Consider the following 21717-nt stretch of genomic DNA (forward strand, 5'->3'; position numbering starts at 1 on the left):
CTTGCCCCACCACATCTCCCACCCCTCACTTCCCCCTAGAAGTTCAGCTGAGCCTTTTAATGCAGCTGCTGCAGTGTGATGGGCTTCAATTACATTTGGGAGATCTTTCACCATATTTTAGATCAGCTTGTCTGAAAGTGCACTTAAGCATATGTTCTGGAGTTGGGAAAAGCCTAAAGCATTTTTCAGCCACCAAATGCTAGGTTGTATTTGTTCTTAAAAGAAAAGGGTGTGGGAGACCCATTGGAGATTCTCCAAAGCACTTGGGAAGAGGGTGTTCAGGTTCCACTTACTAAAGCTGGGCCTTCCCAAATGCTCCCTCTTCCCTTAACATCCTGGAATATTCCTCTGTCTTTTGTCAGAGCTTCTCTGTGTCCAGAAAGGTCCAAAGACCAAACCAGGGCTGATCCCTGGTGCTCAAGAAGGGTGCAGGTGCTTGTGTTTGACTGCAGAGCTGATCTGTGCTGGCTCAGGGCAGGCAGTGCTGTAGCCCTCCTCCCAACCTCCACAACTCACAGCCCACACCAGGAAAACATCAACAGGTTTTGGAATGTAACAATTTATTGGGGTTAGTTTTTTGTTTTAATTTTTAACTCCCCATTTCTGGCATTGATACAATATTCAAGAGCAGCAGAAAGAACAAAATGTACAAGAATACAAGAGTAATTAGCACAACCCCCACCCCCAAACCTGGAGCAAACCAGTTTATTGTAGGAAGCACCAAGGGAAAGGGTGATTCAATCACCCTTCCAGTGGCTCTGCCTCCCACCCATCCACTCTAGACAGAGTTTAGCCAGCTGGGAACTGGATTAAAAAACAAAACAAAACAAAACAGAACAAACACTATACTTAAAATGAAAATTGCAAGACAAAAAAATAATATATAGATATACAATTCATCCGTGCACAATCCTTAAATGCATTTTTTTCAAAATAATAAAAAAATTACATATTTAGGTTTATTTTAAATTAAAAAAAATTACCACCTTCACTCTGTATGCCAAGTGAGGGGAAATGAAGAGACAGATGGGTTGCACCAGAACTATCAGCACTCTTAGAGTTAGGGCTGACCTTCTCCAAGAGAAAGGAAGGGCTCTGATGCTGCCAAAGCTCAAGCACAGGCAGAACCTGAAGCACCCAAGTACCACAGAACTCAGGGGGGTCACTTGCCTGCTCCAAGTTCAGTGTTTGCAGGAATCTGCAGCGTTTGAGCCTAAGCTTGGCACAGGGGAAGGTGAAAGGAAGGAACAGATGAAGCAGGCCCCTGTCCTCCACCACCAGCAGACAACTTTCAATGCAAAAAGAAAACAAACGGGGGGAAAAAAAAATCCCAAAGCAGAGAGTGTCCTCTATTCTTAGGGAGTGTACAAAGCTTAATGGCACAGGGGAGAAGAGGAAGGAGGACAGCACACTGAGTTGATTTGCTTGGGGGAGGCGCAGGCATGACAACTCTTTTCTAAAAAAAGTCATCACAACGATTAATTTTTTTGTTCTGTTTGAGAACTTGACCTAAGATTCTGCCCCGCTTTGCAGCTGGGGGCTGGAAGCAGCAGGCTCCCCCCAGGGCAGCTGAAGAGAGAGCTAACTGTGCAAGAGCACCTACCTGCTGCTCTGCCCAGAGGGAAACCCTCAGCATCCCTAGAGAGCAGGGCCCAGCTGGGGGGCTGCTTGGGAGCCTGGAAAAGCCCCACTAGTCCTATGAGGCCCTGAAGCCCCACCAAGTGCTTTGACCCACCCAGCTGTGTTCCAGAGGTTTAACGTGAGCTCTAAGTGCTCAGCTGAACAAGGAATGAAGTAAAGAACCAGGGCCGTGCAATGGGAATTAACACTTTGCCTGCATGTCCCACCATGCCCCTTTCCTCCCAGCAGACACATTTTCTGAACAGAAGCTGAACATTTTCTGCAAAAGCTGGTACCACTCTGACTGCAGTTCTGTCACCTTCCTTCTTCCCTGTGCCACAGCACACTGCTTGCTGCCCACTTCCCAGCTCCACTCAGCCCAGGAGCACAGAGGGCATTCTGCTCCTCCATCCCAGGGCCATCTGCCAGCGCCTGGACGGTGTGGACTCAAAGCACACAGCTCATCTGGGGCGGAAGGACCCTCAGCCCAAGGACTGTGCTTCTGGATGGCCCTGGAGTAGTTTTGTTTCCCACCACAGAGAAGCTGGAATGGACAGAAGAGCTGCCAGAGGCAACAGACTATCTCCCTTCACTCCTGGAAGGAGAAGTTTAAAGAAGAGAAGAAAGAAGAACTCAGGGCCCTGCTGCATGCTTACAGGTGAGGCAGGTGGGACACAGGGCACCTCAGAATGCACCACACAGAACACAGGAGAAGCTCCTGGTGCCAAGACTGACCCTGCACAGAAAAGGGTACAAATACCTCTGACCACATCAGTCTGACACAGGGCAATGCCAAATGTGAGAGGAGCAGAGGACGGAAAGGCAAAGGTGAGGATGGAGACAAACTCCAACAACTCCTGCTATCTACACCCTCAAAAAGAAACCATACACACTGCACTCTGGGGAAGGATCTCAAAAACAGAAGTAAAAAAGAAAATAAAGACACTTATTTTCTCAACCTCAGAGCATTGGTGAAATGAAGATACTTCCTGGAATTACCTGGGGAAGGAAGCACAGACAGGGAGCAGGGGATTTCTGAAGCAACACTGAGCACTGCATCTCTGTGCAAATGCCTTGAGAGTTGGGCTGCCAGCACCCTCAGCAGGATGGACTCCTCCACCCCCATCCCCTTTGCACGAGGGAGACAGAGGCACAGGACAGTGACACAGCTGCCAGAAAAACCACGGCAAGCCAAGAAGGAACAGAACTCAGGAGGCACCAAATCCCCGACCCCAAATTAACCCTCTACAGCAGATCACCTTCAGAGTGGAGATCAGGGTGGTGGGTGAGATGGGGACGAAGAGGGGAGGCTTTTTATATTCATATATTTATATATAAGAAGTAAATAAGATCCCAGCTCTTGCGTGATTATTGGGCAATTGAAAAATGCAGCAAAAGCAAGCGACATTGGAGTAAAAGGATGTGCCAGGCAAGGAGGAAAAAGTCTTGTCAGAAGGTGGGGAAGGAAGCAAAGGGGAAAATAAGCACTTAGCCAAACACACACTCCAGGTTTGTTACACCTCCCTGGGAAGAAGGACCTGCTCCTGAGCAGCCTTACTAATGCCACAGCCTGGGGTGGGCAGAAGTGTGGGGAACTCAGGACACCATCCTTCAAGCATGGCAAACCTCCTTCTGCCAGGAAGTCCCCAGGAAGGTGATAATCTCCAAACTCTGGGAGCTGCTGAAGCCTCCTCTACAAAGAGGGGCTTGGAGAAGGGAGTGAAATCCCTAGGAAGACTCAGCTCAGAGACAGCTTCTACTTGGTAAAAAGCATGATTGTGGTTGTGATATTTTTTCTTTTTTTTTTCCTTTTTTTAAAATTTTTTTGTTTATTTCACAAAATCTCCCTGGGAACTTCAGTAAGAGGAGACACAGAGACATGCTCCCTTTCTCTTTTGAAAACAGAATTTAAGCAGTGGCTCACCACAGCTGGGCCTGCTCACCACACTATTTCTGTTTTTCATCCCCAAAGGAACTTGCATTTCATTAGCTTCATGCCCCTCCAGTCCCACGCTGCTCACTGAGAAGAGAGCACGAGACAGGAGGTTTCTGTTCCAAGTTGAAAGCCATGGGAAGCACAGACAGAGTTTAAGGGGCAGAGAGAGAAGTTCCCAAGTGCAGCCCAGGCTATGGGAAGCATCAAGACATCAGTTATCTGCCACTGCAAAGGGCACCAGAGAAGTCCAGACAAGAAAAGCTGTTCAAGTGTCCTTGCCCGCCATCTTCTGTTCAGACACCAACATCTGGTGGTTTCCCTCTTCCCTGCAGTCACTCCCATATGCCAGATGAACACCAGAGACATCTTGGATGGGGAAGCCAGCACACAAGAGCTGCCTCCTCACTCTGAAGGAACACTCAGGCAACTCTTCCCCACCACCCCAAAGGAAGCTGGAGAAGGCCTCCCTACTTGAGCACAGTCCTATCAAGGTGTTCTCTCCCTTCTCCAACCTAAAAACTTCCAGCATTTACTGGCCTCGAGAAGAGGGTGCATGTCCCTCAGCAACACAATCAGAGCACACAAGGCAGCTCTCTCATCTGCCTCTAGAGATACAGCTGGAAAAGGGGTGCTGGAATACACACCAATGGGACTCAGTTTTCTGTCCTGATGTGGTGAATTCCATACAGAAAAATGCCACCCCTCACCTGGTATTGGAAGAAGTTAAGAAACCTTACAGAGGGGAGGCATATCTGCTTCCCAAGAAATAAGCCCACCATGATTAATTTTGCTTGGATACAGGGGATGGAAAAGAGAAGAGACAGCAACTTGGCAGGAAAGGTACATGCCAACCCCAAACGTTAGCAGCTTGCTGTGCATGCAAAGTAAGTCAACTGTTTCCACACTGATGGCCTGATCCACTTTCTGTCAAAATGTGACCGGCCATCTCTGAGGGCTGCTCAGCCAGAAAACCACTTGGAGACTCCACCTTAGCTCACAGGAGAGGTATGGGAGGGAAGGGAACTCACTCCAACACTTGGGAGGCAAGGACGGGAAAGGTTTGTAGACAGGGTTCCTCCAACATGCAACTTGCCTTTTCAGCTCAGAGATCGCTGCTTAGTCCTAGAATGCCTTTCCCTCCAGTTCAAGCAAGCCAAACACCATCCCAGACACACATGCTTCAATACTACAAAATACTCTTTTCTCTAAGGACCGTCTAATACCACTACAGTTTGTGCAATCACTGCATTTATTATTCATTTTTAAACTCTCTCGCTCTCTCCCTGTAGAAACTTTTTTTAAAACTTTTCTTTTTTTATGCAAAACTAATCATTTCACTTTTTCCACTCCATCATAAAATCTCCTCTAAAAACACGACGACAAGAACAAACATGGCACAGACACAGAGAATATTTCCCTGTTTTTGTTGATTTTTTTTTTCTAAGGATTATAGGGAAAGGAAGGGGATACTTTCAAATAAACTCCTCCTTCAATTCCTTGCCCATTTTAAAAGGCAGGGATGAATCTTCTTTCCTATCTCCCTTAAGGAGCAAGGGCAAAATTCAGAAGGAGGAGCACAGCCCACGTGAATATGAAGGTAGGTTAGTCAGCCTCAAGTGTCTTGTCCACCTGAGGGAACTTGAGGTGACTGCTGCATTCAAGTTAGCAAACCTCTAACTCAAAACAGCACAGGATCCTCATTTTGGATCCAGAGGTTCAGGGTTTGGTTCCCACCTGGTGACCCACCCAGGGAGGGATTTGTCACACAAGCAGGTGAGCTGTGTCTGCAAGCCGGATCATACTCCTTTCTTCCTCCACAAAGAGGATGTACTGCACGAGTTTCTCTGCTGCAACAAGTGCCCTCATCTCCTCACCGCAGGAAGAAGGTCCTTGCGGAGCATCCCTACAATGACCCACTGTTTTGCTCTTCCCAGACAGTTCCCTTGCTTGCCACTCTGGAGAAAGGCAAAACCCCTTCAATTAAACAATTCCTGCCCCTTGCCCCCAAAGAACACCATACAAGAGACACTGGGGAAAAGAATTCTGCCAAGCAATACATCTTGGCCAAAACACATCAAGAGTTTCCTATTAAAGTTCCCTTTTATCTCCCACTTAAACGCTTCAACACTTTTTTCAGAACCTTGATACCACAAAACAAAACACATCACCACATACACACCAAACAGTAACTTAACAACCTAAAGTGACTGGCCGGTTTGCATCCACCCCATAAAGCAGCTCCTCTTATCTCACAGCCACAGATTAGTTCTTACTCAGAAGGGGGAGGAAAAAGAGAAGAATCTCCTCACTATTTTCCTAAGAAAAAGCTTTTCCCTATACCTACAAACTGCTCATTTTTGAAGCTGCAGTCAAATGGATAGGCTATGCTAACATAAGGGATCTCTGGGTGTGCCAGGCACAGGAAAGATGCGCGAAAGAAAACCCAAATTATAAAAAACACCCACAAAAAATACAAGCAGGTATTAACACAGACACGCACACAAGTCCAACAAGTTATAGAAAGCCTTACTTGGTGAATGGATCAGGGAAGTTTCTTTCTCCCTGCCCCTAGCTTCAGTTGTGAATGAAAGCACATCCCCGAAGAGTCCACTAAGCTCTTTAAACCAAGGAAAGAAAAAGAGAGGTGTACCAAGGGTGGTGCTAACAGCACCTGGAATGCCTCTCAGACGGTCTGCACAGACACCCAACTGTGACTGGTGTGAATTCACCGTTTCCCACAGCTTGGAACGCCACCCACTGCAAGGCAAGGTTTGTGGGGAGGGCAGCACAGATTTTATTACACCAGCCCAGGTGCTGGAGGCAGGGAACAGACAAGCTCTAGGCACAAAAGCCCTAATTAAGGTCAGACGCCAGTCTGCCCCTCTACCACCCTGACAATGTTCTTTGGGCAGGCAAATATTACTTCCCTCCCACAAACTGCCTCCCTTCTATGTTCAGATCACTGCAACTACAAAATCACTACTGCAGGAGAGCACACCTCAGAGCCAGCAGCTCCTGAACATCCTTGTGTGAAAGCACCAGAGGGGCAAATTCCACTTGTGTTCACCTTCCCAGGGCAGGTTTGTAAGTAAAGGAGCCCTGGCATGAGGAATTTTTCCCACCCTTTACACCTCTGCAGCATGTTATGTAGAAGAGACACCCCTCTGCCCCATCCAGGGACAGGGCTGAGAGGGTGAGGCTCTCCCACCGTTCATCAGCGCCTCCTTTCCTTGCCTCTACAGGCTCAGTCCTGCGCAAGTAGAGGAAGAAAGGAGAGCAAAGGAATGGCTTCTCACTGTGAAGCTTAGGACCCACACAGAAACAAAGCAAGCCAGAAATGGCAGGCAAAAAATAGAGCTTATTTTGGATGTGAACAAAGCTGGTCAGGGAAAGAGGAAGCTGTGGAACAAACAGCAAGCTGTGGTCTTGCTCCCTCCTGTTTGCTAGGGGTGAAGAGAAGGAATTTCTAGATCAGCTCACAGGAGCTTTTTCGGGGAAGAGATCCAGCGCACATGCATACAATGTGAGACAGATATTTCTTATGAGCACCTTTGGTTGACAGTTGTAAGGGCTGTTTCAGATGCTGAAAGACAGAGGGGAAACCTCTTCCAGGCCACCCACCAGAGGGAGGGCAGAGCAGGAGGGGCAAAAGCAAGCAGGAAGAACAACCAACCTGCCTTAGTATCCACCCCTCCTTCCTTTGGAAGGAACAAGAGGAAGCAAAGAGGGCCGGGGGAAGCTTACATACAGGCAGGAGAGCAGCCTCATGTGGCTGTTGGCATTATCTTCCACAGACTGAAGGATGGATCCACAGCCCACTCCCGCTTCTGCTACAGAAAGACCAGGGAACGGCATTTCATGTCCCTCTCTCCAAACAAGTGCAAATGATGAACATCAGGAGGAAGATGCTGGCTGGAAGCAGACTCCTCTTTTCTTCCCCTTCTCCCGAGAAGCTGAACAGGTTGGAAGATGCAGGAGAAGAGGAGGGATCAGGGCACCTGAAAGCGCCCATACAACTGCCAAGGTAGCACCAATAGTCAAAGGAAAGGGGAAGCCAATATGGGGCATAGGCTGCATGGGGCACCCCCCACCACCCCAGCTTTGTCTCAAGCACCTTCCAGGCATGACATTTCACCTGTCCTTCTCCCCCTCACTCTGAGGGCATCTGGATCAGCAAGTGCCCCAAGGACAGCAGAGGACAGGGCAGATCCAGGCTGCAGGTGACGAGGGGAAGGATGGCAGGATGGTAGTCATGGCAAGAGGTAAACAAGAATGAAAGAGTCTGCATGCACATTGTGGGAGAAGGTCTGGAGGACATGGGCAAGGGCTCCAATCCTCTTACATCCTTCCCTCAAGGGTTTGGAGCTCCTCTTCAGTTTTTGTCAAGATGGAAAGGGAATGAGGAAGAGCAGCACCTTCCTCACCACCTGCACAGGCACACAGACACATGCTCACTCATCCCTCAGCCCCAAAGGCTCCACCGCCCGTTGGACAACACCACACTCAAGGACAAACAACCACTCCCCAGCCCCACCACAACCCTCCCTGCCTCCTCCTAGCAGTACCAACACCCAGAACAGTGGGTGCTCCCATACCCCCACTGACACACTCCAGCCTCCAGGCAAGAGGAAGTGGGCAGGAGGAAAGGAGGAGGAAGGGTGGCAGTGAGGGCAGAGGGACAGCCAAGGGGAGAAGGAGAGAACTAAGGACAGCCATTCGCAACACAACTTCTCTCAGGTAGAGCTCCCCCCACACCCCTGGAGCAGGGGGACCTGGCTGCTCACTTGCTGCCTCCTCCACCACCACCCACCGCCACCTTCTCAAAATCCTCTGCATTGCAGAACTCCTTGATGGTTACAGTGAGGAGGTTGCTGGTGACATCTGTGACCACCACATTAGAGCAAGGGGACATCTCAGGACGCCAGTCGCCAGCCTCCTGCTCCGGGTCAGAAGAGGAGAGGGACAAAGAGGGCGTCTGCCCCCCACTGCACCCTCCCGAGGGAGAACGCTTGCTGGTGGCAGCCGACTCAGGTGGGATTGAGAGGTCAAGGACCTCCGACTCACGCCAGTCGGGGATGGCTGGGCTGAGGGTCTCAGGGAGCAGCTTTGGAGGGGAATCATCTGGGTCAGAGGAGGAGTGAGGAGCGGGTGATGGGCAGCCAGAGGAGCTGGAGCTGGGGGCATCATAGGGGGTGGAGCCCACAATGAGCCCACAGGAGGCTGCCTGGGAGCCTTCGGCCTCCCCCTTGCCCTCCAGAGAGGGGGCAGGTGCGGCAGACGGCTTATTGTAGAGCGCAAAGGTGCCAAACTTCATGTGGCGGATCTGAGTGCGGAGGACGCTCTCGCTGAACTTTTTGCTCTTGCCAATGACACGGTTTCGGGACGGGATCTTGGGCCGGGCCAGGCCCCCGGCCCCGTTGGCTGGCTTCCCACCTTTGTCAATGACTTTGAGGTTGAGGATGATGCGGCTGCGCTTGGGCTCGCGGGGCTTCACCTTACGGTTGATGATGCGGACGGTCTCCGAGAAGGGCGAGACAGGAGGGCGAATGCCGGCCCCGCCGCCCACGCTCCCGCCGCTCTGGGGGTCCGGACGGGGCAGGGGGCGCCGCGACATGCGGTGGCATCGCCGGATGTCTTTCTTGAGCCGGTGCACGGCGGCACTAGAATGGAGTTTGGGAGAGGAGGTACTGGAACCAGGCTTGACAGAAAAGTGTACATCCCCAATGTGGAGGGCCTCCGCTTGGGCCCGAGCCTGCGGTGGTGGGGAGAAAGAAAACAAACAGGGTCAGAGAGGCAGCCTAGGTGCAGCCAGACCTCAAATCGGGCACTGCTCACTTCAGGATAAGCACTCACCAGCAGTACCGTGACACATTCACACCAACATCAACGACAAGCACAGGTACACGCCTACAAACTACTGATAGCTCCAGCACAGCCCCCAAACGGGCATAGGACACTGTCTATAATTTTTTGGGAAGCTAATGTCTCCCTAGGCTGTACCCCTGTTAACACATGCTTTCCCCAGGGGGAAGCTGCTACTTCCCAGGCATGCTTCAGGGTTAGAATTAACGGTCTCCCAAGCCCCCCTTGGTCATCATCAGTCAATGTGCACAACCCTCCATTGTCAGCCAAAGAAGCCAGCATCATCCTAGGCACTTGGGGCTGTCAGTGGTGAGACAGCACCCAAACTTACATAGGGATTGTACCAGGTTCTCTACAAACTGAGCACAAGTTAAGAGGGAAGAGGCAGAGTAATGCCTAAAGAGAAGTGCCTCTGAAAAGCGTGATAGAAGGGGGTCTTGAAGAACACAGATGGAGGCTGGTGAGAATGGTCTGATGGAGCTGTCTTCATTAAACACAAGAAATTTAGAGATCTGATTTTTAACTAGGGTCACATGCAAGTCATTCATCCTTACTGTACTGTAGGAGCAAAGTCCAGTATTAAAGAGATGAGGCCAGCTGGAATTCAAGTAAAATTTAACTGCACCTCCAAAGAAGACATTGACTTGTCTTTTTGAGCATCATGCTTGCTTGAAACTGGATCACAGCAAGAATAGCACCTGTTCAACTGCTCTATGCCCTCACCAAGAGCCAGGCCGGGGAAACAATATTTTTAAGTTCTTCTGGTGCCAAAAACTGCCCTAGTTCACGCACCAGAGACAGGAACATTTTCTGGCAGCAGGAACAACTGTTTCATTGGTAAGCTATTCTTCCATCACATCTCATCAGAGCACTCTTGCTTGTATAGCTCATCCTTCCACCTGCACCCCAGCAGTTGCCCAAACCAACCCCCTTTCATATTCCCTCTCAGCAGTAGTGACAGGTAGAAGTCACACAGGCCTGGAGGGGACAGGCGAGCCCCCACCCTGTGACTGCCCATCCCGCGAGCAGCTTCCCCCACCTCGTGGGCACAGCAAGAACTGCAGCGCTAGAAGACGACAGCTGCTTTTCCTCCCCAACTTTTCCATCCCGTTGCCCCTTGCACACGCCAAGATCGGGATGGCTTCTTGCCAGCTAAGAGCTTAGCACTCAACTCCATCTCCTTTGTCACCCTGCAGGCTGTGCCTCCTACCAGAGAAATGCCTGGGGAAAAAAATGTGCGTGTAAAGGCAGGGATCTAACAGATCTAAGCGAGGGGCCCATCCAGCCCCTGCACAAAAAGCTCAAAGTCCTGCTCTACAGCTCCAGAGCTTTGCTGCTAGCCAGAGCCTCTCTTCTCCCACAGAGATATGCATGGGAACTGCAGAAGATCCTGAATGAGCAGAGAACGGAGACGTGAAGACATTTTGTTCCTCTCTGACTAACACTGGATGATCACAGCCTCCAGTACTACTTGCATTCTGGCTTTAAAAAGACTACAAAAATGAGGCCTCCTTCTCTGACTGTACAAGAAAACACACACTGAAGGCTCATCCTTACTGGGGACCTAGACTCTGTGTTAGCCAGCTGACAAAGAAACAGACACAAGCGAGCACAACTCCAAGGCAGGCACAGATACTCTGCACATTAACAAACAGAGCTGTTTCCACCTAGCTAAAGGGAAGTGTTTCCAGCACACACAAACCCCAACACATCCTACTGTAGCAGAAAGCATCCTAATGTCCATCTAATTACTCTCTACCCAGCCTCAAGTGTTACTCCATGCCCAAAACTGTTGAGAAAATAAGATACAGTTCCTGTAACAGGCATCATACAGGCCTGAGCACAGAAACAGCACCAGATGAACTCCCTGCAGCACACATCAATTCTACCCCTCCCATCTCATCAATGCACAACCTGGAAACACTGCAGATCTGGTCAGGAGGTCACAGGCACAGGCAAATGCACATTTGGGCTGCGCTTGCTCCATCTCTTCACAGGTTCCTCTGAAGCAGATGGCAGACACAAGGACAAGCTAAAGGTTGCCTTCTGACATTACATACCAGCACAGCCTGAATTAACAAATTTGTTCCTTTTCATCCTGCTCCATATCACAGCCAGCCCTTCCAGCACTGCTGCTCTTGTGCTCTGGGTTTCTCACCAACTTACCACTGCTGAGCCAAGAGCAAAATGCAACACAGTGTCCCATTCCAAAACACAGGTCAGAGAAGCCAGGCAGAGGTTACAGACAGATGCATCACTGAAAATACTTCTACAGCTTCAATGGATGGACAAAGGTATCCTTCAGGGCCTCTCCTGCTGCCAACACTGCACATGTTTCAGATTAATTGCCTACCCTGTAATCATGCCTTGGAGTTCTGCCCCCTCTGTGCCATCCTGCTCCAAGTCAAATCTAATTGCCACCTTCCACCAGCACCACCTCCATCACCCAGGAAAGGTGGCAGGTTCCCAGAAGCGTGGGGGAAGCAGTCACAAACACCCTCAGTTTCTTTATACACCCCAAAAATTTCTGAGCAGCACTTCCCATCAGCCACATTAAACAAAGTGATAATGCTGGGATGGTAAGTACCTGGCCACTTCCACAGCCCGACCGATTTTACTTTGTCTGCCTGTACACATTAATCAGCTCCTGTCCTGTTTTCACAGAGAGACCTGTTTTGGTTTTGTGCTTGCACAGCAGCTAGGGCAGAGCCCTGGTACATGGCCTGGACTTTTCCAGTGTGCCAGAACCAGTAGCTCTCATTTCCGTGCTATGTGTCTGCATTTCAGTTACTTCTGAGGCACTTTTTCAAGGCTGAAGCTGTTTCTAACTCATGTTTCAGCTATCTGCCTTTATTAAATTCCAGCTTCAGTAGTCTCCAGGTAGTCTACATGCAGCATTGATACTTTGGTCAGATTATTAAGACAGAAGGTAAGTTAGGGCCCAGCAGTCCTCCCCCTGCTGCTACGCAGCTATCTCCAGTGACCAGCTCCAAAGAGCATTATGCAAATATTCAGCTTACCTTGAGATTGTTTTTCCAGGTAAGGTTTCAAGAAAAATCTTATCAGATGCTTTATCTAAGACCAGCCCCCAGAGCTTTCTCACTTGGGAAGCTCAGTATTCCTACCACAGGATCAGGTTTATTCAGGCATTACCTAAATGAACTTGTCCCTTCACTGCAGAGGACAGCACAGAGGCTCTCCTTCCTGTTTCCAACTTTATATTAAGTAACTTGCTACCTTTGGTTTGGAGAAGACTCAAAATTCAGTTTTATCTGTTGGAAATGCACTTCTCCCTGCTCTGGATCCATTCCTCGGTCACATTCACAGCCATATGAGGACAAGGTCTTTGAAAAACAAACCTGCTGAATCCTTTCAGCTGTGTCACCACAGTTTGCTACATGGCTCACAAGTTTTCCACATGGAAACTACCTCTCCAGGTTTTGCTGCTTCCACCCGCAGGATGTGCTTGCTGCTGAAGAAGTGCTCAGCATGTATACGAAGTAATTCACTCTGCTTACAGCTCAGCCTACATCAGGATGCAGCTTCTGGAGGCTTGCTGCAGTGCTCTGTCATGAGAGCAAGCCAATTGCTGGGATTGCTTCCCTTCCCCCTCTTCCCGTCTGGGATATGTATCACCTTTATTTATCTTGTACAGCTCTCCCTCACTGCCCCTGGGAACTAGTGTATCTCCCCCATTCCCTACTATTTCTGAATAAGTGTCCCTCGAGGCCCAGCAAGCATATTTGTTCATTCATTCCCTTAACGCACTGAGGCACACAAGCACGTACACAGGCACGTGCTTAGAAAGGCCTCTCTTACCTGATTTGTATCAAAACCTCTCCCATTTGGAAGAAAAAAAATCAAACCAAAGACCTTGTAAGGCAATGGATTTCTAGTGAATTATTTCAAAATCTCGCCAACTCCAGTAATGCTGCTGGACCATAGTAGCGTTACTCTCTCATAAATTACTGGCTCTGCTTTGTCTTTTATTTTCCACCTGCATTCCCACAGTCTTTGCTCCAAACAGCATTTTCAAGAGCTCTTCTTCCCCCTTTTTGGCTGCCATTCTGCCTTTTTATCACCCCCTTTCTTCAACAGTCTTCCAAATGACAAGGCAAAAGCAAGCCAGTTCATAGCACAGTTCTCCCAAGCAACACTGCCATAAACTAAAGTTTCCCTCTGGATTGGGAACAAAATGCTACAAAAGGGGAATGGTCTGTTTTCAAATTATTCAGGATAATTTACGAACAGGGAGGAGATCAAAAGAAACCCAATTCCAGCTTGGGAGTTCAAGAAAGGGCAAAAGGACAGAGCACCATGCTGCTCAGCCCCTTCTTCCCCCACTCTCCTACTCAGAATCCCTTTACTCTTGTTCTCCCTTACTTCTTCCTTCCCATTAACCTTCTTCACTCCTGTCACCTTAGTATTTATGGCCACCCCAAGCAGGGGTCTTTGCCAGCCACCCACTGAGCTTGCAGATCGGGCTCTATCTCTGAATAGCACTTGCTAGACTTTATTAGATGAGTTTGTGCGGTTTGCATTCCACACAGCAGAGTGCCTAGAGAAAGAAAGCAAAATAAAAAGAGCAAACTGAGCAGGAGAAAAAGAGGAAGATCACTACAGCACATGCTATGTCTCTTTCTAACCTCACACCAGCATCCATGCTGAGGAGCCTGTCCTCAAGGGTGGCTTCTGCCAGACACCTAAGAAATAAGTAAGCCCATTTCAGATCAAGAACTCTGCTCCCCATCCGCTCAGCGCAGGGCTGCAGCCCACCAGCAGCCTCCCAAGAATCACAGCCTCCCGCCAAGCCTGAGCTCAGCTGTGGGAAAGTTTGCCCCCAGCATGCAAAGGATAAAGACCCATTTCCTGCCCAACTTTGCAGTTGAAGCTTGCAGGGCTCGCTTTCAACAGTGGCCATCTTGATAGTGATATTACAAAGCCTGGACTGTGATGGGCCTCTGCAGTCTGATCGAAAGGGCAAGTGTTAGACAGCTCTCAGAAACAGGAGCCTGGCTCACAAAGGCAGCAGGTGGTCAAAGATGCAGCTTTTCAAAGCTTTTCCAAAGGCGTGGGCCACCTACCTGCTGGAATGCTTTCAGCAAATCCCCCTGGGTGCCTATCTGCAACTTTAGAGAACTAATCCCAGGATAAACCTAGTCCCAACTGCAAGCTAAAACACAAGCCAAAGGACTGAGTGGCATATCAGGGCACTTATTTTGACACCATTCTGAAGACTCAAAAGCCTAAATTTAAGCACTGATACAAATGAAAAATCCTAGCAAGTCACCAAGTCAAGGTGACTAGTCTATCAAAGCAGTCCTAGACCAGATTTCTGCTTAAATATCATTGCATTCAGGCCTAATCTGTTCAGTTAACAGATCAAAAAGAATATTGTTCTAACTGCCAACTCCAAATACTCCCTCTGGGATACAAGAATCAAATTTCTTCCCCTGCTTCCGAAATTCTCACTGGCAAGAGCTGAAAATACTGTTAGTAATGCATGAGGCAGAACCCAATCCCACTCCTCCCACAGCAGCACCAGTGCTGCAGGGCTGGAAGAGGTCAAACGTGCATCTTTGGGGGTCAGAAGAACTGAGTTGCAAACCATCTCTGTCATAACCCTAGCCACAACTGTGTTGATTGTGGTTTGCCTGAACAGAGCTCAAACAAGTTCAGATGGAGCTGGCTCAGACAGAGTTACTTCTCGCTGCCTGGTTTGGGGTGTTATTTTTAGAGTAGGATCCGAAGTCACAGTGGAACAGCAGGTCAGTGCACAGCTCCACCAGCTCTGTTTCCCAGAGGTGCAAACCAAGTGGCAGTGGTAGGGCTCTGTCCTGCCAGCCTCTCCCACGTGGCACCAGCCTTCAGGAGAGGTGATCTTGCTCCCTATCACGATTCATCTTCTACAAAGTACTGAGCCAGCTCTGCAAACCTACAGGTTTCCATTACCGTTTGAGGAGCTGGCAGAAGGAAGATGTGCCACAGAAACTGTCATGATTCAAGGGATGCTGCTGAATAATTCACGTTAAGTTTAGGGGGGTTTTAAAGGGTAAGGGGGAAAGAGTGGGTTCTGAGTATGGGGGCTGATTCTGGTTTTTTAAAATGAGTAATACAGCAATAGATATGGCTATATCACATTCAGAATCAAAATTAAAAGAAACTGATTACACATAGCATAGTCACCTCTCTACAGCTCTGAAGTGTCAGGTATTACAAATACCAGTATTTTTTAATGCAGGCAGAGAACTATTTCAAGCTGGTGGTTTTCCCTTCAAATGTTCCTTTGCTTGTTGGAAATTTAAACACAAAGCGTAACTGCCAGAAAGAAGAAAACCAACCATTCTGTGTTCCCTGAACACAGCATAAGAGGTAGCACATATCAGATATGTTTATAATTCTCAGGCTACAGATACAGAACAGTGTTAGCAGAAAAACAGGCAATGAGGGAGGACAGTTCCATCAGCAGGACTTCCCAAGGATTACCGTGGTCCCTTGGGTTTCAGGCAGAGCATCAGAGTATGCCTGTTCCTGCATTTCTTCTGTGTGCTTCATTATGCCCTCTCAAAGCAGAGAAGTGACACCCTACCCCTCTGTGCTTTCCGGTGCTCATGCAGTTAAAAGTGCTGTGCTGACTTGAGTAAAGCTCCTACTGCTGCCAGGCAAAGGGAAGTATTAACCTGTTTCACAGATGGGGAAACACACACAAAGCCTAAGTGACTTGCCCAAAGCCACAGGATGACTTGGTGATAGTGATGCCTTACTACAGGGTCCACACTGGATGCTCCAGGGATTCCTATCAGAAAAACCAGGGGAACCGTGGACTTGCTCATCTGTCATAACTGTACATAGGTGTGTCCTTTCTATGCTTATTTGGAGCCTGAGGTTGTGACAGCTGGAGAGGAAGGGGAGGGAAGAGGGGAGTAGAGCAAAGCATTTCGTTTGTAAACTAATAAATTGACAGAGCTCACATAACAGTCATGCAGCTACCAGAGTTCCTAATTAAAAGAAAATAAGGTAAAAATAAAGGGCAAGAAGGCCTGCACTAGGGACTACCTTCCTTGCTCTTCTTCGCAAGCAAGCAGAGATGCTACGACATCTTGTAGAGATGCTGAGTCTATCAGAGGGGAACTGGAAACTTCAGCTGCCATCCTATGCAGAGGTGAAACACTCATCCTCCTCCCAGCCATCCGAAACACTCATCCTCCTCCCAGCCATCCCCCACCCTCTGCAAAAGCAAAACAAGCCTGCAGTTTACAGATCAAAGCATGAACCCTTCATGAAACTCCCGTGGAGCACCTACACCCTTAAATGCAATCAGAGGAGCACAAGTGGCAGCGGGATTCCCGCCTCTGCTGCCTGACCGCTCAGCGTGCTGCTAAGTTGCAGAGCACGGGTCAGATGGAAGAGCCTGCTGGAAGAAGAGGGAACAGGGCTGGCTAGCTCTCCACTGCGGCAACAGAAGGCCACGAGAAGGAGAGGATGTCGGCAAGAGAGACTGCAGGCTCGCCACGCACATCTGCGTGTGCTGACCGTCCTGCTGAGGCACCCGTCGTCGCACGCACACGCGCTCTCCCCTCACACGCTCCTGCGCCTCTGCCCACCCCCCCTTTCCTGTCGGGTTTTCCCCGCGCTCCCAGCGCCAGGCATCAGGCACAAGTCACTTGAAAGTCCAGTCCTTCCAAGGGCACCCGCCAGCAAGGTTTGCGAGATTTTTTTTTTTTTTTTTTTTGCTAGGCCTAAGTTATTTAAATAAGAGTTACCTTCAGCAGAAAAGTTTTAGGTTTAGGTCCTCTCTTCTTGGGCCCGTACAGCTCACGCTCTCGTTCCCTTTAGGGAATCAAATTTGTCAAGAAGTTAAAACTTTTCCCAAAGGGAAAAAACAGAAGCATACAAGTCAAAAAAAAAAAAAAAAAAAACAAAACAGAGAAAAGAAAAAAAAAAAAAAAAGAAAAAAGAAAATGAAAAAGGAAAGGAAAAAAGGAAAGGAGCGCCTGGATGCTGTTTCCCGCTCGCCCACCCAAAGCCAAACCTGCTGCTGCAGCCCCCCCAGCCCAGGGTGGGGGATGAACACTCACTTCTGCTCGAAGGCGGCGATGAGGCGGGAGTCCAGGATGTTCTCCTCGGGTTCCCAGGTGCTGTACCTGCCGGGCGGGAGCAGCGGAGGGGACAAGCGAAGCGGTTAGCGCCCAAATCCCCCCGCAGCCGCACTCTCGGATACCTCCCCCTCCATCCCATTCCGGCCCATCCCATGGCCCCCATCCCCGCAGCCCGGGCGGAATACACTCACTTGATAGCCCAGCCTTTCCATTTCACCAGGTACTCGATGCGCCCCTGCAACACACGGGGGAGAAGGCGGGGGGGGGGGGTTGTGAGGCGGGGGCCCAGCGGGCGGGCCAGCGGCGCGGCCGGGGCCCGGCAGCCAGGACCGAGGTTAGGGGGGGGGTCCCGCAGCCCCAGTGGGGACGACCCCTCACCTTTCGGATGCGGCGCTTGATGATGGACTCGGCGGCGAAGACGCGCTCCCCCACTGCAGACAGCTCCATCTTGCTGCTCCCCCTCAGCGGCGGCGGCGGCGGCGGCGGCGCCCACAGCCCATAATAATCCCGCCCGCCCGCGCGCGCCGCCCCGCCCCCTGCCCCCCGGCCCCGCCCTCCTCGTGCCGCCGCCGGCTCGCGCACGCCCGCGCGCCCCCTCCCGCCGCGGCCGCGCGTGACCCGCCCCCCCGCGGTTGAAGGCCCTTAAAGGGGCCGCGCCTCGGGCGGGGCGCGGGGGGCCCGCATTCCCCGGCCCGCGGGGCGGCCGCGCAGCGGGGAGAGGAGCCGAGGGAAGGGAAAGAAGGGGAAGGGAGGCGAATCCCGCCCGCGCTGATGCCCGGCATGGCGGCGGGATTGTCCCTTCCCGCCCGAACGGGGCCTTTTTTTTGCTTAAAACAATGGCGGCATCCTCTTCTCCCGCTGCAGATGCACCGTCACCCCTCTCGCCAGCGGGGAAGCAGGCAGCCTTGAAGCACGTACCAAGGCAAAAATTAACAATAAAAGCGCTTAAATATTTTCTTTCCTTTGTCTGTGTTTTATTCCGTTTAGCTGGTGTGACTGTGTGCCAATATAAGGTACAATTTTTGAGCCAGTGTAAGGTACTGCGAGGTAAATGGGCCAACCGTGCTACATAAACCTGTAAGGAAACCAGAAGAATGTTAAGTCACTTAGAGGAATTCCCTGCCCTGACTATTACTGCAAACCCCTAATTAATTTGCAGCATACTTTACACTCTCTTGCAGGTGCTAGAAAGACAAAAATCTCAGTCAAAAATCGTTCTCTGTGATCCAAAATGGAAGCTCACGGCTCTGCAGCTGTGTTTGTGTGGAACGCAGGGTTCTGCCCTACCTGGAGGACCCTGCCTGCTTTCTCATCTGTTTTTTGGGTGAGGAGGCTGTGCATTTCAGATACCCCGTGGGAAAAGTGGGAGCTGTGATGAGGCAATGGTTATCCTGCATTTGCTGCTCTGTCTAAACGTACCATGACCTGCAAGGTGCCTTCGGAGCAATGGAATCCTTCTGCTACCTGCTCCTCAGCTGGGCTGGCAGGGACCCCTCACAGCCCCTATGGCCCTTGTTTTCCCTTGCTCCGTTTGCACTCACATTCCCTTTCCACCTCTTGCTCAGGGGTTTCACCCAGAAAGAGGGAATTCTGGAAACTGCTATATTATGGCAATAATATCAGTACTAGCAGGGATGGATTTCCCAAAGTCGAGGCAGGCAGGTTGGACAATGTATGTTTTCATCACTGCCTGTGATTCAGGCAAGATCTGTCAGAGTGTTTTGTTCTTTTTCACCTTAGCAGCTGAAATATTGCAGCCAACACAAGCTCTGTGCCTGGAGGAAAAGTGACTCAGGAGAGGATGTGCTCCCCACTGCCATGTCCCCATTTGAAGTGGGGTTAATGGAGAGGTTGCTGAATGCTGATGGAGACAATCACACAGACCCTGGCTCAGGACATGTGAGCAATTCGGAGAATGACGTGTTTCTGCAGTCAGGGACTGAACCACAGTATGCTTCATCACTGATAATTCTGCATTTAGGTCATAGCCCTCACTTTGAGAAAAGGCTCTAAGAGGCCCTTTCTCAGGTGTTTGGCATCACAGGCCAGGCAAGAACAATAGCCCAAGACTCTTACCTAGAATGGGTCAAGTCCTTCTGGACTGCCCCTTTTCTCTTGGAACCATCTCTTTTTAATCTCAGCTCTTCATATGCTTTGAATGTGACTTCAAAAGAACAAGTCCATCACACCCATTGCATTTTGCTTTTCACTTTTCTAACTTTGCACATTAAGTGTTCATTAACACCATCCACGTTTAAATCAGCGTTACTGTTCACTTTGCTTAACTGTTTTTACATTTGTAGCTGAGTGTCAAGCAGCTGAAAGTTCAACCAGCAACATCCTCCACCCTCAAAAGCAGGCACCCTTAAATCAAAAGGGGGAAGTTTTTATATGGCTACACAAACACATGTGCAGCAACCAAGACTGGTGGCTTGTCCCAAAACAGATGTGTGGGTCACGAATAGCACACCCCACCTCAGGACAGGAGCAAAAGGCACCATAATCCATGGAGCAGAAAGGGCAGCAGCTTTTCAGAGAGCTCCAGGTGCTCTTTCTAGTTATTTTCTCCTTCCACCACTCAGCAGAACCTTCTTTCCAGCCACAGCACAGGTATGGCCTAGCACTTTCATCTAACTTTTACTCTCACAAAGCAAAATAGTAGCAGAATATCCAGCTGTTCAGGGCATTGTTGGGCATTTCCTTTGTTTCATTCACGTTTCTAGTAAAACACTTTAAAAAAAAGCCAACCCACCTGGGAAGACAGCCCTCCCTGAACAGCTATTGTTCACTACAGACACTGAAATAAAATATTTTTCTTGCAACTCACTGCCTGCAAAACCATAGCACTTCTTACTAGCCCCAGGAAGTCAGTGCCTGGAAGCAATAAGATTTGGGAGAGCAACAAGATCTTTCACATCAAAACCCCTGCTGAGTGGGACAGCACAGGTGCGAGAACATTTTCACGTGTTTTTGAAATGACACTTGATAATGGGAAACTCACCTACTCAAAGTCAATAGCTGCCTCCAAGCTCATTTCTTTGTGGACCTGGCAGGAGCAGCAGATTTTGGAAAGCAAATGGTCAGTCCCTCACCTATATTAGGAACAGCTGCACACAGCCTAGCCCCTTGAGCAAATACCATATACATTTCCAAGCAAACCCTTGGCACTATGGGCATCCAGGTGAATGAGTGCAGGGATTTCCCTGCTGCAGCTCTGAAACACACACAGGCAAAGGCTCCCTTGGAGATGACCCTGTGCACCAGGTACAGGTGGCTCAGCAGTGGCCAGAACAACCAGCCCTCCAGCCCAGTAACTTTTTGATGCAGCAGAGAGAGAGAAGGCCCATGGGGTTGGTGCTGTGCCTACACCAGTGGGATGCTATGATATCCCTGAGGTCTGCCTAGGAGTTCCCAAAGCAGGCCCAGCTGTCCAGGCTGCTGCTGGCTCAGGATGAATACACAAGTCCCCCAGATTTCTTGCATTCTTGTTTCAAAAGCAGTCGCTTGGCAAGCAAAATGCTGTGAAGAGCAGGGAAGTTATGTGGCACTGAGCAGACAGGAAGTGACTGCCATCACAGGGGTCACACAGACTGCACTTCACTCTGTGCTTCTCAGAGAACACCAAGCTGCTCAACCCTTGTGGTTTCCCCTTTCACCAAGTGCCCTTGTTCTCAGGCCTCCGATGGGGAGAGCGGTGCAAGGCAAGTCGGCTGCACTGCACGGATCAGAGGGGCAGCATAGCAACAGATTATTAAAAAAAAAGGACTGCCCAGATTAACCTTTAATCCAGCCAACACATGCATGCAAAAGGACAAGCTGTTTCTGGTACCAGCCAGGCTCTGCAGCATTGGCAGAGGTAGGAAGACACAATCTCCAGAGCAGGCTTTCCCGTAACTCTGCACTGCAGTTTCTTACAACTTCACCTGACTCGCTAGCTGCTGCCAGAAAGTAAGTGGCTGGCTGGAGTCCTGCTCTGATGCCATCACTCAGCTCCAGCTTCCCTGGCTCAAAGCAAGCATGCTGATGGCACTTTGGTAACACAGGCAGGACCTAGCCACACTGCCTTGAGCCACGACTGATTCCATGCCCCTCTGCCTTTGTTCCACATGCTTTTGTGATTGATGCCATAGCTGCATTCGGGTGCAGGGCTCACCCCCACATTACATCTACTAGAGGTATCTCAGACAGCCCCATTCTCTT

At 49.9% G+C, this 21717-nt stretch overlaps 1 protein-coding gene across 2 annotated transcripts; it reads right to left on the reverse strand.

The window, feature by feature from the left end:
* Positions 1-543: 543 nt before the first annotated feature.
* CBX6 (chromobox 6) lies at positions 544-18036 on the reverse strand. Of its 2 annotated transcripts, none has more exons than XM_056509769.1 (5): positions 17896-18036; positions 17709-17752; positions 17497-17562; positions 17182-17248; positions 544-9308 (listed from the first exon to the last, which is right to left on the reverse strand). In XM_056509769.1, exons 1-5 carry the CDS (start codon positions 17962-17964, stop codon positions 8337-8339), a joined length of 1218 nt encoding a protein of 405 aa, XP_056365744.1. In that variant the 5' UTR covers positions 17965-18036; the 3' UTR covers positions 544-8336. The 2 variants fall into 2 exon arrangements, with proteins under 2 accessions (XP_056365744.1, XP_056365753.1); XM_056509778.1 differs by having other exon boundaries at positions 544-9254; positions 17896-18030.
* Between the last annotated feature and the right edge of the window lie 3681 nt (positions 18037-21717).

This window comes from Oenanthe melanoleuca, chromosome 1A (assembly GCF_029582105.1).
Source record: "Oenanthe melanoleuca isolate GR-GAL-2019-014 chromosome 1A, OMel1.0, whole genome shotgun sequence".
Lineage (NCBI taxonomy): Eukaryota > Metazoa > Chordata > Aves > Passeriformes > Muscicapidae > Oenanthe > Oenanthe melanoleuca.

Bases quoted from the DNA above. Each gene is read 5' to 3' on its own strand.
- CBX6 (XM_056509769.1), bottom strand. From the start codon at position 17,964: ATGGAGCTGTCTGCAGTGGGGGAGCGCGTCTTCGCCGCCGAGTCCATC. The intron at 17,563-17,708 runs GTGAGTGTATTC...CCCGCCCGGCAG, and splicing joins TGGAAAGGCTGGGCTATCAA to GTACAGCACCTGGGAACCCG. The intron at 9,309-17,181 runs GTAACTCTTATT...CCACCACCGCAG, and splicing joins CTAAAACTTTTCTGCTGAAG to GCTCGGGCCCAAGCGGAGGC.